The sequence below is a fragment of the Salvelinus fontinalis genome, chromosome 2, assembly GCF_029448725.1.
Source record: "Salvelinus fontinalis isolate EN_2023a chromosome 2, ASM2944872v1, whole genome shotgun sequence".
Classification (NCBI taxonomy): Eukaryota; Metazoa; Chordata; class Actinopteri; order Salmoniformes; family Salmonidae; genus Salvelinus; species Salvelinus fontinalis.
In genome coordinates this window covers 14,564,402-14,584,056 of record NC_074666.1, presented here as the reverse complement: position 1 = coordinate 14,584,056, position 19,655 = coordinate 14,564,402, and the positions used below count along the sequence as shown (strand labels likewise).

The 19,655-nt window shown below is 45.1% G+C and overlaps 1 protein-coding gene across 5 annotated transcripts in view; it reads right to left on the bottom strand.

Annotated features, from left to right (window-relative positions):
- The window catches only part of ptpn13 (protein tyrosine phosphatase non-receptor type 13), a 142,926-nt gene that overhangs the window by 73,212 nt on the left and 50,059 nt on the right, over positions 1-19,655 (bottom strand). For all 5 annotated transcript variants that reach the window (XM_055864576.1, XM_055864549.1, XM_055864559.1 and 2 more), the window contains exon 7: positions 11,938-12,519. In XM_055864576.1, the coding sequence (XP_055720551.1) occupies positions 11,938-12,519 (582 nt within the window). The remainder of the gene's footprint in view (positions 1-11,937; positions 12,520-19,655) is intronic.

Genomic DNA, 19,655 nt, shown 5'->3' with positions numbered 1-19,655 from the left:
AACACACGTCTACAACAGTACCAACACGTCTGATCCTGTTAACACACGTCTATAACAGTACCAACATGTCTGATCCTGTTAACACACGTCTACAACAGTACCAACATGTCTGATCCTGTTAACACACGTCTACAACAGTACCAACATGTCTGATCCCATCCTGTTTAACATGACTTCTCTTTATTTCCGGTCCTCCTTCCGGCCCCGTTGTTCCACCAACCCTGATAAGGTTCAGTGGCGTGACCACTCTCTGAACGGTTGTGGTACTGAAGAGGGAAGGGGATCATTAGTAGTGTCCGTCACGTTGATGAAGAGATAAGTTGTTGTATCATACAGACTCAGTCTAACGCAGGTTGTGAAGGTGCCGTCCGTCTAAATACACCGGTGTATATATGTTCTTGTTATTTTAAAATCATTCACTATGACCTTTGCCGTCCGACATGCACGTTCAGTTCAAACTCTATTCACTGCTCACCCGGTTTACCTCCCATTCAGCTGACTTTCCTAGTCAAAACGTGCATTTACTTGTCTGATCTCAGCTATCTGTCTTGATACGTCTGTGTGGTAATACAGCCCAGCCATGGGTAATACAGCCCAGCCGGGGTAATACAGCCCAGCCATGGGTAATACAGCCCAGCCGGGGTAATACAGCCCAGCCATGGGTAATACAGCCCAGCCATGGGTAATACAGCCCAGCCATGGGTAATACAGCCCAGCCATGGGTAATACAGCCCAGCCATGGGTAATACAGCCCAGCCATGGGTAATACAGCCCAGCCATGGGTAATACAGGCCAGCCGGGGTAATACAGCCCAGCGGTATCTAACTATAAAGAAGAGAGGGTGTGGACAGTGGTTTAAAGGGATGGCCTCCTGATAATGAATTTCGAATGGGAGCTCTATTACTTTTAACCAACCATTAACCTTTAATTTAATTCAGACAACAACAAAAAAAAGAGTCATTAAATCAATCTGTTTTCACCATTAGACTAACAGCTCTGCTGAGAGAGAGCAAGAGGAGCAGACCAGCAGTAAAGGTGACATGATTCTTCATGCAGTCAGAGTAGCCAGAAAGACTCCCAAAGGACAAGACACACATCTGTATTCTACACAGGTGCTTCCTGCTGCCTCCACTCACACAGTCTGCTGTCAACAAATCAAAAAAGAGCCACCGACTCCTCTCTGGGAGAGAAACGGTAACGTGGTAAGGCCATCCAGCCCTGTACTGCCTTAGGCATCGTCACACAGGCTGTGGGAGGGTGGCAGTCAAGGCCAAGACACAGAGGATAAAGAGCCGAGGAGGGCCAGGCTCAAACACACACACACCCCCAGCTAATCTGGAATGAACATCTCAGCACATTCCCCACGCCAACACACTCCGCAGAGGGAAGGGAGGAAGGAGAACAGGGCAGAGTGGGAAAGAGAGAGACTGTGTGTGTGTGTGTGTGTGTGTGTGTGTGTGTGTGTGTGTGTGTGTGTGTGTGTGTGAAGATTAATAGTTTACTTTGAAGATCTAATCCTCCCAGTGAATCATTTGATAATTAATTCATTAATTTTTTGTCTTTCTATTTTATAACTGTTTGGATTTTCTGCTTCCAAGGCAATAATCACCAACACACACACTAGCAGAGAGAGAAGGAAAGGCCCCACTATGTTTATCTGAGTCACACACTAGGGGAGAGAGAAGGAAAGGCCCCACTATGTTTATCTGAGTCACACACTAGGGGAGAGAGAAGGAAAGGCCCCACTATGTTTATCTAAGTCACACACTAGGGGAGAGAGAAGGAAAGGCACCACTATGTTTATCTGAGTCACACACTAGGGAAGAGACACTAGGGAAATTCCACTCCAATTTGTGGCATAAATTTTATAGCCACAAAAAGATTCCACAGTGTTTCCATCAGAGTAGTAGTGATTTAAATATACGGTATGACTTTATTCATTATAACTGGTTGTTTTTCCTCTCAGCCTGTCAATCAACATTCTGAACACTCTTAGAGCCTCTTCACACGAACCTTTCCTAAAAATACCGTCTGCTAAACATATTACTCAAATGTAAACTAGCGGACTTGCTACGTCTCAACCAGTACCTCCAGAGGTAGCGCTCGATACCCACGCTGATAGTTGCCCCCCCACCCCACCCCCGAAGCGCGGCAGTCTAAACAGAATTGTCTCATTAAGCCAACATTGCTACAGACTAAATGGTAATAGTAGAGCCATGTTTTTGAAACAGCTGAATGTATAGACTTGTTTTATTGTGTTTTTACCTGAAATTGCAGTAACAGCCTGTTACATTCTGAAATTGTCGCAGTAGCATCTGGTTGCACTGAGCCACGTAAAACTATGGAAGCAAAAGTGGTGGTCGGGGGGGGGTTGTTTTCCTGGGGAGAGTTGAGGTTGTAGGCCGCCCTAACCAACTGCGGTTGTAGCGTATAATGTAGTAATACATCTGCTGTAAATGTTAAAAAAAAGATATATATATATATATATATTTAAGGTTTTATATGGGCAATGATGGAACCAGATTACTTTTCTAAATCTGATCATACGGTTATTAAATAAAAAACTCCTGGCCCTAGGAACGATGAAAACAAACCCTTTACACAGACAAAGAGACAACAACTGCGATTGGACAAAAACTAAAACAGGGCTGGACTGGCTGTATGCAGGGTTGCATCGTGAAGGCCTTTGCATCTGTAATTTAAAAGAATACTCACAGTATTTCATCACCATTGTGTTGATTGATTCATGCCAGTCAATCATCTTGGATTAAAAAGGCGTAGGTAGCCTAACCACCTGAAGTTTGAATATAAACCAAATTTGATGACATTCACATTTTCTCAGAACACAAATAAAATGTGTCTAATTTAGGTTATAAATACATAGCTTTCCCCTGGACCAGATGGGATCAGAGGCTGCTCTAGGCTACCTGCAGCTGTGGTTGTCATCAGTAGGCTGCTCTAGGCTACCTGCAGCTGTGGTTGTCATCAGTAGGCTGCTCTAGGCTACCTGCAGCTCTGGTTGTCATCAGTAGGCTGCTCTAGGCTACCTGCAGCTCTGGTTGTCATCAATAGGCTGCTCTAGGCTACCTGCAGCTGTGGTTGTCATCAGTAGGCTGCTCTAGGCTACCTGCAGCTCTGGTTGTCATCAATAGGCTGCTCTAGGCTACCTGCAGCTGTGGTTGTCATCAGTAGGCTGCTCTAGGCTACCTGCAGCTCTGGTTGTCATCAATAGGCTGCTCTAGGCTACCTGCAGCTGTGGTTGTCATCAATAGGCTGCTCTAGGCTACCTGCAGCTGTGGTTGTCATCAGTAGGCTGCTCTAGGCTACCTGCAGCTCTGGTTGTCATCAATAGGCTGCTCTAGGCTACCTGCAGCTCTGGTTGTCATCAATAGGCTGCTCTAGGCTACCTGCAGCTGTGGTTGTCATTAGTAGGCTGCTTTAGGCTACCTGCAGCTCTGGTTGTCATCAATAGGCTGCTCTAGGCTACCTGCAGCTGTGGTTGTCATCAGTAGGCTGCTCTAGGCTACCTGCAGCTCTGGTTGTCATCAGTAGGCTGCTCTAGGCTACCTGCAGCTGTGGTTGTCATCAGTAGGCTGCTCTAGGCTACCTGCAGCTCTGGTTGTCATCAGTAGGCTGCTCTAGGCTACCTGCAGCTGTGGTTGTCATCAGTAGGCTGCTCTAGGCTACCTGCAGCTCTGGTTGTCATCAGTAGGCTGCTCTAGGCTACCTGCAGCTGTGGTTGTCATCAATAGGCTGCTCTAGGCTACCTGCAGCTGTGGTTGTCATCAGTAGGCTGCTCTAGGCTACCTGCAGCTGTGGTTGTCATCAGTAGGCTACCTGCAGCTGTGGAAAATCATGAGGCATTTCATTAAAATACTTTTTTTTAAATGGTGGTGGTATGGGCTTCCATAGAAAATAGCTAATCACAGTGAATTCACTTTTACCCACATTCAGTCGCAACTTGCTTTTGCCACAATTGAAGACATGCTATTACCAACTCTGCACTTTTGTCTTGAAGCCAAAACGTAATGAGTATCCTACAGATGAGAAAATTAACCCTTTAATTGTCTGCACATGCATTCTTGTGAATCATTGCGTCATTCAGTAATGTACTACGGTTTAGAAGCAAAGTTCTAACCCCCCCCCCCCCCCCCCCCCCCCGATGACCTCTTGCTGTCCCGCTGACCCTGCTGGTCTCTTCAGAGACGTTCGAACGGGTTCAAGTCCGGGCTCTGGCTGGGCCACTAAAGGATATTCAGAGACTAGTCCCGAAGCCACTCCTGCATTGTCTTGGCTGTGTGCCTAGGGTCTTTCTGACAGAAGGTGAACCTTCACCCCAGTCTGTGGTCCCGATTGCTCTAGAGCAGGTTTTCGTCAAGGATCTCTGTACCTTTCTCCATTCAATCTTTTCCTTGATCCTGACTAGTCTCCCAGTCCCTGCTGCAGAAAAACCTTCCCACAGCATGATGCTGCCACAACCATTCTTCACTGTAGGGATGGTGCCAGGTTTCCTTCAGACGTGATGCTTGGTATTCAGGCCAAAGAGTTCAATCTTGGTTTCATCAGACCAGAGAATCTTGTTTCTCATGGTCAGAGTCTTTAGGTGCCTTTTGGCAAACTTCAAGCGGGCTGTCATGTGACTTTTACTGAGGAGCAGCAGCTTCTGTCTGGCCACTACCATAAAGGCCTGATTGGTGCAGTGCTGCAGAGATGGATGTCCTTCTGGAAGGCTCTGTCAGAGTGACCTTTGGGTTCTTTGTCACCTCCCTGATCAACCTTCTCTTCCAATTGCTCAGTTTAGCCGGGCGGTCAGCTCTAGGAAGAGTCTTGGTAGTTCCAAACTTCATCCATTCTTAAATGGAGGCCACTGTGTTCTTGGGGACCTTCAATGGTGCAGTAATTTTTTGGTGCCATTCCCCAGAACTGTGCCTCGACAAAATCCTGTCTCGAAGCTCTACGGACAATTCCTTCAACCCCATGGCTCAGTTTTTGCTCTGACATGCACTGTCAACTGTGGGACCTTAAATAGACAGGTGTGTGCCTTTCCAAATCATATCCAATCAATTGAATTTACCACAGGTGGACTCCAATCAAGTTGTAGAAACATCTCTAGGATGGTCAATGGGAACAGGATGCACCTGAGCTCAATTTTGAGTCTCATAGCAAAGGGTCTGAATACTCCTCAGATTGCTGAGGATTTTGTATTTTTACTTAAATCAATTTTAGAATAAGGCTGTAATGTAACAAAATGTGGAAAAAGTCAAGGGGTCTGAGTACTTTCTCAAGGCACTGTATATTAGAGACATCAGACCTTGTGGAAGCCCAGATAATTTATTTATAAATGGCATCATTGGATGGGGTTCGGTAATTGGGTTAGCCAAGGGACTCATAGGTCAGCAAGTTGTAAATATAGAGACGGGGAGTTGCCTGGTAATGTGCATGTATCTTTAAAATCTTGGAATGTTTTCATTACTGTCCATCATAAAATCGGCAAGCGTATGGATTCCTTATTTGGACCATTGGGGGTAGATGATAAAGGCCACACTCCAGATCGCAAGGCATTATTGTGAAATATTGGAGTACGGGCATGAGATTTTGATTCCCAGTTATATTGTTTTGCAACTTGGCGGCAAATAGAAATTGTGAGCATTAATAGGACCAAAGCGTAGTTTACATTGTCTAAGGAATATACAGTATCCGTGAATACCACCTCTTCCAGGGCAATAGGAGATACCATATTTCTCTTTACTCAGCCAGGGGGCTGAAGAATCATGTCTAAACCAATTTAGGATGGGGTGAAATGCTAGTGCCTGGAAATACAATTTAAAGTTTGGTACGTGATAGTACTTTTTAAATGTTTTATTCGGGATCGTTAACCTTGCCATATACATGTTGAATCCACACTAGGAATTGTATCCCAATAGCCAAAAGGGGGAACCATGGGAAGCACTGAACTACAGAAATTCTGCCGTGGCAATGTATACATTTTGACAATAGGTATCTGCCGGTTAAAGCAACTGGGATATTATTCCATCTAAAAGAGGTCGGATTTAATTTATTTGAGTGTTCTGTTAAAGATTCTGGCAATGGTTTTATCTAAAGGAAGGAAATATATCTACAAGCATTTCAAATGGGAAACGATTGTGATTCCATAAGTAGAGATGGAGTTCTTACTGCAGCATTGAAAGTCCAAGAACACAGTGGCCTCCATCATTCTTATATGGAAGATGTTTGGAACCTGCAAGAATCTTCGTAAAACTGGCCACCCGGCCAAACAGAGCAATCGGGGGAGAAGGGCCTTGGTCAGGGAGGGGACCAAGAACCCGACGGTCACTCTGACAATGGTCTAGAGTTCCTCTGTGGAGATGGGATAACCATTGAGGCAAAAATGAACGGAGTAAAGTACAGGGAGATCTTTGATGAAAACCTACTCCAGAGAACTCAGGACCTTGGAAGGTGAACCTTTGCCCCAGTCTAACAGTGTTTTCGGGATAAGTCTCAATGTCCTTGAGATGCCCAGCCAGAGCCCGGACTTGAACCGATCAAACATCTCTGGAGAGACCTGAAAATAGCTGTGTAGCAACGCCCCCCATCCAACCTGACAGAGCTTGAGAGGATCTGCAGAGAAGAATGTGAGAAACTCCCCAAATACAGGTGTGCCACGCTTGTAGCGTCACCCAAGAAGACTCGAGGCTGTAATTGCTGCCAAAAGTGCTTCAACAAAGTACTGAGTAAAGGGTCTGAATAATTATATAAATGTATTTCAGTGCTATTTTTATAAAATTAGCAACATTTTGGGGGATATTTTGTGTAGATTGCTGAGGGACATAAAAAAAAAAACTATTTTAGAATAAGGCTGAAACCTAACAAAATATGGAAAAAGTCAAGGGTTCTGAATACTTTCAGAAGGCACTATTTATATTAATGAAAAGACAATAGATTGTGTAGATAGTTTGAATTCAATTTGTGAGAAAGAGTTATGCCTATTTGAGTAGACAGTGTACACTTCTGCTTTAGGATTATGTGCTCAACGGGCATCAATGAGGTTGTAAATCAGAAAGTATACGCTGGAGAGCCTTGGTTGTGTGTGGATTGTAGTCTCGCATGTCCAAAATGACATTCATGTCGGTCACAATAACCAAATGGAATTAAGTTAATGCTAATGATAGAGAGAAAAACAAATAGGATAATATGAATTTGATGCACACACGCATGAATAAAAGTTCATTTTCTTTCCATTTTGAATACATTAAGGGAAGTGTTTCTCCCTTCTTGGTCTTCGCCTTTACCCAAGATGGTGGTTGAGTTTCTTATGTATCATTATGAGTACACTTCGTTTTGTTTGGGAATGATGAAAAAGCAACCAGTTTGTACAAATGGTTCTCTATTCAATGTGTGTCCTTTTGAAACAGGTGTGGTTCTTGGAGCATGGCTATATAAACATTGTTTCTTGCTAGAATATCAAGACAATTGGAAGGTTTAATAGGACTATTAAGGCCTTTAAAATTCCACGAGAGAATAGCTAGCGTTACCATTGTTAAAAAATATATGTTATTAATAATATTCTCAAAAAAGTCTTGAGCTGCTTTGGCAGAAGAGAATGTGTTGTATTCTGGAAGGTGAAGAAGAGTTTTGCCAGGTGGATGAAGCCATATCTCAGATTTAGCCTACATAGCTTGGATCTCACTTCATTGAACGTTTCCCTCTGTTTTAGCAGTCAGCATTCAGGTCTGGGTAGATGCTGATCCTCTTATCCACATTAGGTCAGAGCCCTCCCCGATTCCGCTGCAAGGCGAACAATTTGTTCTTTGACTTCTGTGGATTCGTACAATCATACAGCAAGATCCATTCCGGGGGGGACCAGTGCAGTGTTAATTAGCATCATGGGACACAGCTTCTCCTGCCTGACCAGTTCATAGAAAAGACTGCTCATAAAAGAAGTCGTGTTGCCCGTTTCCACGACAGTTTCAAATCCTATTATCCGCAAATTGAATTTAAGTGAATAACTTAAGGTGATTCTATTTTCTCTATTAAGAGATTGATTTCCCTTCTAACTTGGCGCAAGTTGTATCCAGGTCATGGAGTTGTACCTCTGTCTCATTGGCTGCCTTCAACTGACTGTCCACTTTAGTTGAATAGGCATACACTTTCAAAAGGGAGCAATGCGAGTGATTCATTTACCAGTTTTAATTGCAAGGGCAGAGGTAATCTCCTCACAAACAATCTCTCGGATACTTGTTACACAATGAATGTGCCACACCTTAATATGGTGTTTACAATTGACAAATTTAGAAAACAAGTCTGTTTATTCGTCGTCATTCAGCAAAAGAAAACCACGATAAGGCCACACGTTTCAACGCATGCCACCGGAACCAGAACCATGTGAGTTGTTTGTCATTTTTGAACAGTTTGTGCTTACTGGCTAGTGGGATATTTATGGTCAATTTGAGCTGCAGACAAAAGAATTTCACATGACATCCTTGCCTTTTTGTTGTGACTTCCAAAGTCGAATTCTCTTTCACCACCCCGCTCCTCAGACTCTCTTGCATATCTCCTAGTGGGAATAGGGCCTTAGGTGAGTTGGCAAACAAGCTCTGAAGAAAGTCCTTGCTGTTGAATGTGTGACAGCATAGAAGCTATTGCCTTCAGCGATGTTCAAACAGAGAGAAAGAGGGGACAACTCAGATTATTTACAGTCTGGTGGCTCCAAGGAGGAAGCAGAAGAGCCTCCCGCCCACTAGACCATATGCTAACTGGATAATGATAGCTTACTCGGAGAAGAGCCTCCCTCCCACTAGAACATATGCTAACTGGATAATGATAGCTTACTAGGAGAAGAGCCTCCCTCCCACTAGAACATATGCTAACTGGATAATGATAGCTTACTAGCAGAAGAGCCTCCCTCCCACTAGAACATATGCTAACTGGATAATGATAGCTTACTAGCAGAAGAGCCTCCCTCCCACTAGAACATATGCTAACTGGATAATGATAGCTTACTAGGAGAAGAGCCTCCCTCCCACTAGAACATATGCTAACTGGATAATGATAGCTTACTAGAAGAGCCTCCCTCCCACTAGAACATATGCTAACTGGATAATGATAGCTTACTAGCAGAAGAGCCTCCCTCCCACTAGAACATATGCTAACTGGATAATGATAGCTTACTAGCAGAAGAGCCTCCCTCCCACTAGAACATATGCTAACTGGATAATGATAGCTTACTAGCAGAAGAGCCTCCCTCCCACTAGAACATATGCTAACTGGATAATGATAGCTTACTAGCAGAAGAGCCTCCCTCCCACTAGAACATATGCTAACTGGATAATGATAGCTTACTAGCAGAAGAGCCTGTCTCCCAATAGAACATATGCTAACTGGATAATGATAGCTTACTAGAACTCAGCATTTCCGGTAACTGAAGTTTGTTTTACAGTGCAAAACATGATACAAAGAAATAAACGTTTTTGGTGTGATAGAAGCGTTCATTTTCCAGAATTGTGTTTTTTCAGGGGGTTTTACGCCTTACCAAAATTAGATAAATATTCTCTGCCCTGCAAAGCAATGCAATCCTCAGCAGCTACCGTTTGCCTCAGTTTCTGCTCCTGACACCAGGTATCTCTGACACAGATTTGAGCCTATGGATCTGATTACGTTAGAGGACCATATCATCTAGGTTCTGTGAATCAAACACATGCTCAGTCACACTGCAAGGTGAGTATGTGACAAAACAAGAGGACTTTGGGTAAACCATTTGAATTCAATCACTTGGACAGCACCCCTTTTGATTTGAATGAAACCTTTCATATTTGCCCATTGTAGAAGTGCTCAAAGTCGTTTCCATTGTTTATGTATATTTGTTACCTTAAATGTAAATTCTAAAAACTAGATTTTTTTTCACGTTCGCGTATATTGTAGCAGACCCTATTTTACGCCATCTGAAGTTGTGTTGTACCCACCATAGGTTGAGACACAACATGTTCTTCAATATATGGATTGACCAACGTTTCATATTATCTCACATTTACTGTATTAAGGTGGATAGCTATACCCAGAGGAAAAATATTTGATGGACTTGTACATACAAGAGCTACTAGATTCAACAGCTACTGCTTCTGCATTCCCAACAATTATTCTGAGCCAAAGTATTGCCAAGCATCCGTCAACCTCTTGTTAAAAGCCCTCCCTCCCTTCCGACTTAACGAAGCCTTGCGACAGCCGACAACTTTTGAAGTTAACAAGCAGAAAAACCCGATTTAGAAATACTGTGGTAATTAGTTTAGTTAGGCCCCTTCCCCTCGTTCTCCAACCCATTCGGGAGCTCAGCCCATCCTATCCTAGCCCAGTCTAGCCAATCCCATCCCGGAGCCAAGCCCATCCTATCATATCTCAAGCCCAGCCAATCCTATCCCAGCCCATTCCGGAGCCCGGTCCAGCCAATCACAGCTCAGCCCATTACAGAACCCAGCCCAGCCTATTCGAGCGCCACATGACCCGCTGCCAAGCACCGGAAAGTCCAATAACATTTGGATTTCCCCTCATCCGCTACACATGACTCCAATTACTGACCTCAGGGAAGCTAGGAAACTATAGTCCTGATTGAAGCACCTTGGCCCTGAAGTGGAGAGGGGGGGGGTAGAGGAAAGAGATGGGTGGTGGAGGGGAGAGGGTGGTGGAGGGGGAGGAGGAAAGAGAACGGTGGTGGAGGAAGAGAGAAGGGTGGTGTTGAACTGCAGCCGGAGGAACAAGCCACAGTTTAAGGCTCCATATGTTGGTAAGGGGTGAGAAAGGTTAAAGAGGAGAGGATGGAAAGAGGAGGAGGCTGGTACACTGCAGCCCGAGGAGCAAGTCACAGATTAAAGCTCCATATACATGGAGGTAACCAAAGAGCATTAACCGCTGCTGTGCCATCATTTAAAAACAACCACAGAGGAAGGAGAAAAGAAACAGAGCAAGCTGCCATCCAAATTGGGACCCTATTCCATACAACATGCACTACTTTTGACCAGAGTAGTATGGGCCCTGGTCAAAAGTACTGCACTTAAAAGGGAATATGATGCCAATTGGGATGCAACCGAGGGGCAGGCAGGCCGGATAGGAAGGCCTGAGGTTTATTATAGGAGCTCGTTCATCCGTCCCTCCCTCCCTCCATCCATCCAGCCCTAAAGCCTCCATATGGCCACCAGACACCGCTGCATTAGAGAAGGACATAAACATTAACGTCCCATGTGACTTCATATCAGTGACACTTCTCAGAAATTAAATAAGAGCCATGGCAAGTAGCTTACGGCTGTCATGGCTGGTTGCAGCACGCAAGCAGTGTCAAACATGCACCAGTGAGTGAGTCAGAGTCAGAGTCAGACAGACAGAGTAGAGCAGGAGAGAGAGGCAGACTTGGCTATAAGTGAGAGAGGGTTAAAGGGCTAGAATTATCCTGTCTCTTATTAAAAAGCAGGCATTTGGAAACCACAGCCACTCTGTCTCATGCACTCTGGGTGTTAATCCCAAACGGTACCCTATTCACTTTATAGTGTACTACTTTGACCAGGGTCCATAGAGCTGGGGTAAAAATGAGTTCACTACAGCGAATCGGATGCCATTTTGGATGCACCTGGACCAACACAGCTTCCCACATCCCGGCCATCTAGAACATCTCACTAACCAGTCAGCCTCTCTGCTCTGGTAATGTCATCTCTCACACATTTTTCACCTTTCTAAACGTCTCAACAGCTGATAGACTACTAGTTATCAATTTCATAGCAGCAGGTCCACGGAGGAGTCTGGTCTACATGGTAGTGCTGCGGACTCCAGACCACACATACCTCGAGATCGTGGTCCAAGCACTGTCTCAGTCACTATCCTGTCTGTGCTCCTGACATTTGAATCTCTTCATCTACTTCCTTATCCTACCATCAAAACCAGAAAAAAAAGTCTCACCATCCATGGCCTGGCGGAGCACCTGCAGCTTCCTCTGCTTCTCCTTGATGCGGTCATAGGCTGAGGTCACAGCTGAGCTGACCGACAGGGGTGAGTGGTGGTGGGCCTTCGTCCTGGGTGACTCCAATCCCCCAAAGTCTGAGTAGCGGTTCTCCCTGTCTCGATCCCGGTACACCCGGGAGGCTGACTTATGCCTTCCCCCTGAGCGGGTACTGAGGGCACTGCTACCCCGCCTGGCATCCTCTAGGGCTCCAAAGCGGAGCATATCCGGGTCTATGTGGGCCAGGTCTACAGAAGACGCCCAGTTCTTCTTGTGTTGGGCTGTTGAGTCTCCTCTATAGGGCAGGGACCTCCTGTCCAGCTCTACCGGCCTGCCTCTCTGCTGGGGCTCGAGGTCTGCGGAGGACTCTGACCCAGGATGGTAGTCCGATGGCGGGTAGGGACCAGGCAGGGCCCCCTCACCTCTCAGGAGGTCCTGGATGGGGAGGGAACCCATGGAGCGACTCAGGCCACGGTTCAGAGATGCCTGCTCCTGACTACGAGCCTTGTAACGCTCCAGTACCCTCGGGGCTGCACTCCTCCCTGAGGGGAAAGACAGAAGGTAGATCAGACAACAGGGAAATAAAATACCGTATAGGGACTAATGAGAAAGTGTACCACAGGTGATTGTGTTACACTACATGACCAAAAATATGTGGACACCTCTTTGTCGAAAATCTCATTCCAAATCATTGGCATTAATATGGAGTTGGTCCCCCTTTGCTGCTATAACCGCCTCAACTCTTCTGGGAAGGCTTTCCACTAGATGTTGGAGCATTGCTACGGGGACATTCAGCCACAAGCATTAGTGAGGTCGGGGGGGGGGGGGTATTAGGATCCCCATTAGCTGTTGCAAAAGCGGCAACTACTCTTCCTGGGGTCCACACAAAATATGACAATACAGAACGTCAATAGACAAGAACAGCTCAAGGACAGAACATGCAAATCAAATCAGATTCTTCGGATATCCAAGATGGCGTAGCAGTCAGACATCTTTGTCTTGTCCCATGTATATCTTTTTATATATTTTTCTTGGCATTCTTTTCAATATTTTTCCTAAACCTCAACTTCAAAATACTCTCCTGCAACCCACCTCACCCAATGTGGTGTGGATCTGTTTTTTTTCTAAAGTATTTACATTTACCTTCGAACTGGAATACCTCAACTGAAGCTAGTTAGCTAACTAGCTACCAGCTATCAGTCAGCTAACCACTGCTAGCGGTCATCAGTTAACCTTTAGCTCGGAAAGCTCTCGCCAGTTCGTACAACGCGTTTCAAACCAGAACATACCGGACCTATTTCTCTCTCCATATCCCCGGATTCCTACCACAAACTCTGAACCTTTTCATCTGGATCATGGCAGCTAGCTAACCGCAACCCGGGTTGACAACTCCTTGCTAACGTTTCCGTCCCGGAGCTAGCGCCAACTAACCTGGAGCTAGCCCATGCTAGACCCATCTCCCGGCTAGGGCTCCTGGGCTACTCCTGAAGCCGACTCCTCGGCTACATTTTCCGGACCCCTTCTACTGTCGGTACGGGGCACGGAACCCGGCCGATCCTTCATGACTGGAATACCGACAGGCCCCTCAGGCGCGACGTCCCCTGAAGGCCCATTCTGCTAACCGCGGCCTGCTAGCTATCTATAGCATATTTGACTGTTAGCTGATCCACCGGCCAGTTTCTTGGACCACTATACCCATTTTGCCAATTGGACTTGGACCCCTCTGCTACTTGGATCCCTATTCATTCCACGACTGGTCTATCGACGTCACTGCACGAGGAGGCAAAAACAAACTTTCCCCCATCGCGACGTCCCTCTAAGGCCCTTATGCTAGCCCCGGCCTGCTAACTGTATGAATCGCCGTGTCCCCAGCCAGCCCAACCACCTACTGGACCCATACGATCACTTGGCTACGCATGCCTCTCCCTAATATCAATATGCCTTGTCCATTACTGTCTAGTGATTACTGTCTTATTTCACTGTTGAGCCTCTAGCACTGCTCAATATGCCTTAACCAACCATGTTGTTCCACCTCCCACATATGCGATGACATCACCTGGTTTAAACGTCTCTAGAGACTATATCTCTCCCATCATTACTCAATGCCTAGGTTTACCTATGTCTGTACATTATGCCTTGAATCTATGCTATCGTGCCCAGAAACCTGCTCCCTTTACTCTCTGTTCCAAACGTGCTAGACGGCCAGTTCTTATAGCCTTTAGCCGTACCCTTATCCTACTTCTCCTCTGGTGATGTAGAGGTTAATCCAGGACCTGCAGTGCCAAGCTCCACTCCTACTCCCCAGGTGCTCTCAGTTGTTAACTTCTGCAACTGTAAAAGCCTTGGTTTCATGCATGTTAACATTAGAAGCCTACTCCCTAAGTTTGCTTTATTCACTGCTTTAGCACATTCTGCCAACCCGGATGTCTTAGCCATGTCTGAATCCTGGCTTAGAAAAACCACCAAAAACCCTGAAATTTCCATCCCTAATTATAACATTTTCCGCCAAGATAGAACTGCCAAAGGTGGCGGTGTTTCAATCTACTGCAGAGATAGCCTGCAGAGTTCTATCTTACTATCCAGGTCTGTACCCAAACAATTTGAGCTTCTACTTTTAAAAATTCACCTTTCCAGAAACAAGTCTCTCACCGTTGCCGCTTGCTATAGACCACCCTCTGCCCCCGGCTATGCCCTGGACACCATATGTGAATTGATTGCCCCCCCCCCCCCCATCTATCTTCTGAGCTCGTGCTGCTAGGTGACCTAAACCAGGACATGCTTAACACTCCGGCCATCCTACAATCTAAGCTTGATGCCCTCAATCTCACACAAATTATCTATGAACTAACAGCTACAACCCCAAATCCATGAACACGGGCACCCTCATAGATATCATCCTAACTAACTCGCCCTCCAAATACACCTCTGCTGTTTTCAACCAAGATCTCAGCGATCATTGCCTCATTGCCTGCATCCGTAATGGGTCTGCGGTCAAACGACCACCCCTCATCACTGTCAAACGCTCCCTAAAATCGACCTGGCCGGGGTATCCTGGAATGACATTGACCTCATCCAGTCAGTAGAGGATGCCTGGTTATTCTTTAAAAAGTGCCTTCCTCATCTTAAATAAGCAAGCTCCATTCAAAAAAATGTAGAACCAGGAATATACAGTGGGCTCCAGAATTACTGGCACCCCTGACTGGCAATGCACAAACAATACTTAAAAAAATATAAACAATATAATTATGGAGATAAACTCAAAATACCAACATGTGAGAAATGCTATACTTTATTAATGTTCCAATGGAACCCACCAAAATCATACAATTATTTAATACAAAATAAATTTAACCAAAATCAAGGTTTCATAATTATTGGCACTCCTCATTTAGTACTTAGTATAACCACCTCTGGCAAGGATAACAGCATGGAGTCTTTTCCTGTAATGTTTGACAAGGTTAAGGAACACATTTGGAGGGATTTTGGACCATTCCTCTATGCAGATCCTTTCAAGATCCTTCACATTCTTGGGTTTGCGCTTATCAACTGCCCTCTTCCACTCAGCCCACGGGTTTTCGATTGGGTGGAGGTCCGGCGACTGAGATGGCCATGGCAGAACATTGATTTTGTCACAGAACCATTTCTGTGTGGATCTTAAGGTATGCTTCAGGTCATTGTCTTGTTGGAAAGTCCACCTACGGCCAAGTCCCAGCCTTCTGGCAGAGTCAACCAGATTGTCAGCCAAAATTGCCTGGTACTTGGTGGAATTCATTCTGCCATCAATCTTAACCAGTGCCCCTGGACCTCTGGAAATAAAACAGCCCCAAAACATCACTTACCACCTCCATATTTTACCGTGGGTATGAGGTGCCTCTCCTCTGGAATTAAAACAGCCCCAAAACATCACTGACCCACCACCACATTTCACCGTGGGTATGAGGTGCCTCTCCTCTGGAATTAAAACAGCCCCAAAACATCACTGACCCCCTCCATATTTTACCGTGGGTATGAGGTGCCTCTCCTCTGGAATTAAAACAGCCCCAAAACATCACTGACCCACCACCACATTTCACCGTGGGTATGAGGTGCCTCTCCTCTGGAATTAAAACAGCCCCAAAACATCACTGACCCCCACCACATTTCACCGTGGGTATGAGGTGCCTCTCCTTGCATGCATCTCTGTTTCGACGCCAAACATGCCGATGCTGTATCTGACCAAAACTTTCAATTTTGGTCTCATCTGACCAGAGCACCTTCTTCCAATCATAATTTAAATGACGTTTGGCAAACTCCAAGCGCTCGCGTCTGTGTCTTGTGGTCAGAAAGGGCTTTCTTCTGGCAACCCTTCCAAAGAGACTGTGGTTGTGGAGATGGCGTCTGATAGTGCTTTTATAAACCTGGTGACCCCAAGACGCAACCAAGGCCTGCAATTCTTTCAAAGTGATTCTTGGGGATTTTGTTGATTCTCTCCCAATCCTTCTCCCTATCCAGGGGGGCAAAATGCATTTGCGTCCTCTACCCGTGAGGTTTAACTGTTCCATATCTTTAGAATTTTTTAATAATTGCCCTGACAGTGCTCAGTGTTATATTCAATCATTTTGGAATCTTCTTGTAGCCATTACCAGATTTATGAAGGTCTACGACCATCTGTCTCTTCTGAACTGCCAGTTCTTTTGTTTTCTTCATGGTGTTGGATGACAGTGGGATATTGCATGTGTTACCTCATTTTTATACATTAATTGTGAAACCTTGATTTGTAAGACATTAATATTTAATTTAATTATTTTGTAGTGTTCCATTGAAACATTAATAAAGTACAGTATTTTTCACATGTTGGTATTTTGAGTTTGTCTCTATAATTATTTTGTTTATATTTGTCTAAGTATTGTTTGTACATTGCCAGTCAGGGGTGCCAGTAATTTTGGAGCCCACTGTAGCCTTTGGTTCACTTCAGACCCGTCTGCCCTTGACCAGCACAAAAACATCCTGTGGCGTTCTGCATTAGCGTCGTGATAGCCCCTGTGATATGCAACTTTTCAGGGAAGTTAGGAACCAATACACAGGCAGTTAGGAAAGCTAAGGCTAGCTTTTTCAAACAAAAATTTGCATCCTGTAGTACAAACTCAAAAGTTCTGGGACACTAAAGTCCATGGAGAATAAGAGCACCTCCTCCCAGCTGCCCACTGCACTGAGGCTAGGAAACACTGTCACCACCGATAAATCCACAATAATTGGGATTTTCAATAAGCATTTTTCTACGGCTGGCCATGCTTTCCACCTGGCTACCCCGGTCAATAGCCCTGCGCTCCCCACAGCAACTCGCCCAAACCTCCCCCACTTCTCCTTCACCCAAATCCAGATAGCTGATGTTCTGAACGGGCTGCAAAATCTGGACCCCTACAAATCAGCTGGGCTAGACAATCTGGACACCCTCTTTCTCAAAGTATCTGCCGAAATTGTTGCAACCCCTATTAGTAGCCTGTTTCAACCTCTTTTGTGTCGTCTGAGATTCCCATAGATTGGAAAGCTGCCCCGGTCATCCCCATCTTCAAAGGGTAAGACACTCTAGACCCAAACTGCTACAGACCTATATCTATCCTATCCTGCCTTTGAAAGCCAAGTTATCAAACAGATTACCGACCATTTAGAATCCCACCGTACCTTCTCTGCTATGCAATCTGGTTTCCGAGCTGGTCATGGGTGCACATCAGCCACGCTCAAGGTCCTAAATGATATCATAACAGCCATCGATAAGAGACATTACTGTGCAGCCGTATTCATCGACCTGGCTAAGGCTTTCGACTTTGTCAATCACAACATTCTTATTGGCAGACTCAACAGCCTTGGTTTCTCAAATGATTGCCTTGCTTGGTTCACCAACTACTTCTCTGATAGAGTTCAGTATGTCAAATCGTAGGACCTGTTGTCCGGACCTCTGGCAGTCTCTATGGGGGTGCCACAGGGTTCAATCCTCGGGCCGTTTCTCTTCTCTGTATACATCAATGATGTCGCTCTCGCTGCTGGTGATTCTTTGATCCACCTCTATGCAGACGACAACATTCTGTATACCTCTGGCCCTTCGTTGGACACTGTTAACTAACCTCCAGATGAGCGTCAATGCCATACAACTCTCCTTCCGTGGCTTCCAACTGCAAGTAAAAATAAATGCATGCTCTTCAACTGATCGCTGCCCGCACCTGCCCACCAGCATCACTACTCTGGACGATTCTGACTTAGAATATGTGGACAACTACAAATACCTAGGTGTCTGGTTAGACTGTAAACTCTCCTTCCAGTCTCACATCAAACATCTCCAATCCAAAATTAAATCTAGAATCGTCTTCCTATTTCGCAACAAAGCATACTTCACTCATGCTGCCAAACATACCCTCGTAAAACTGACCATCCTACCGATCCTCGACGATGTCATTTACAAAATAGCCTCCAACACTCTACTCAAATTGGATGTAGTCTATCACAGTGCCATCCGTTTTGTCACCAAAGCCCCATATACTACTCACCACTGCGACCTGTATGCTCTCGTTGGCTGGCCCTAGCTTCATACTCGTCGCCAAACCCACTGGCTCAAGGTCATCTACAAGTCTCTGCTAGGTAAAGCCCCGCCTTATCTCAGCTCACTGGTCACCATAGCAGCACCCACCCGTAGCACTCACTCCAGCAGGTATATCTCACTGGTCACCCCCAAAGCCAATTCTTCCTTTGGCCACCTCTCCTTCCAGTTCTCTGCTGCCAATGACTGGAACGAACTGCAAAAATCTCTGAAGCGGGAGACTCATATCTCCCTCACTAGCTTTAAGCACCAGCTGTCAGAGCAGCTCACAGATCACTGCACCTGTACATAGCTCATCTGTAAATAGCCCATCCAATCTACCTCATCCCCATACTGTATTTATTTATTTATCTTGCTCCTTTGCACCCCAGTATCTCAACTTGCACATTCATCCTCTGCACATCTTACCATTCCAGTGTTTAATTGCTATATTGTAATTACTTTGCCACCATGGCCTATTTATTGCCTTACCTCTCTTATCCTACCTCATTTGCACATGCTGTATATAGATTTTCCTACTGTATTATTGATTGTGTTTGTTTATTCCATGCGTAACTCTGTTGTATGTGTCGAACTGCTTTGCTTTATCTTGGCCAGGTCACAGTTGTAAATGAGAACTTGTTCTCAACTAGCCTACCTGGTTAAATAAAGGTGAAATAAAAAAATGACAATTTGTCACATACACATGGTTAGCAGATGTTAATGCGAGTGTAGCGAAATACTTGTGCTTCTAGTTCCGACCGTGCAGTAATATCTAACAAGTAATCTAACAATTTCACAACAACTAGCTTATACACACAAGTGTAAAGGAATTAATAAGAATATGTACATTAAAATATATGGATGAGCGATGGCCGAACGGCATAGGCAAGATGCAGTAGATGGTATAGAGTACAGTATATACATTTGAGATGAGTAGTGTATGTAAACATTATATCAAGTGGTAGAGTTTAAAGTGACTAGTGATACATTTGTTACATCCAATTTTTTATTATTAAAGTGGCTAGAGATTGAGTCAGTATGTTGGCAGCAGCCACTCAATGTTAGTGATGGCTGTTTAGCAGTCTGATGGCCTTGAGATAAAAGCTTAATGTTGGGTGATTAGGC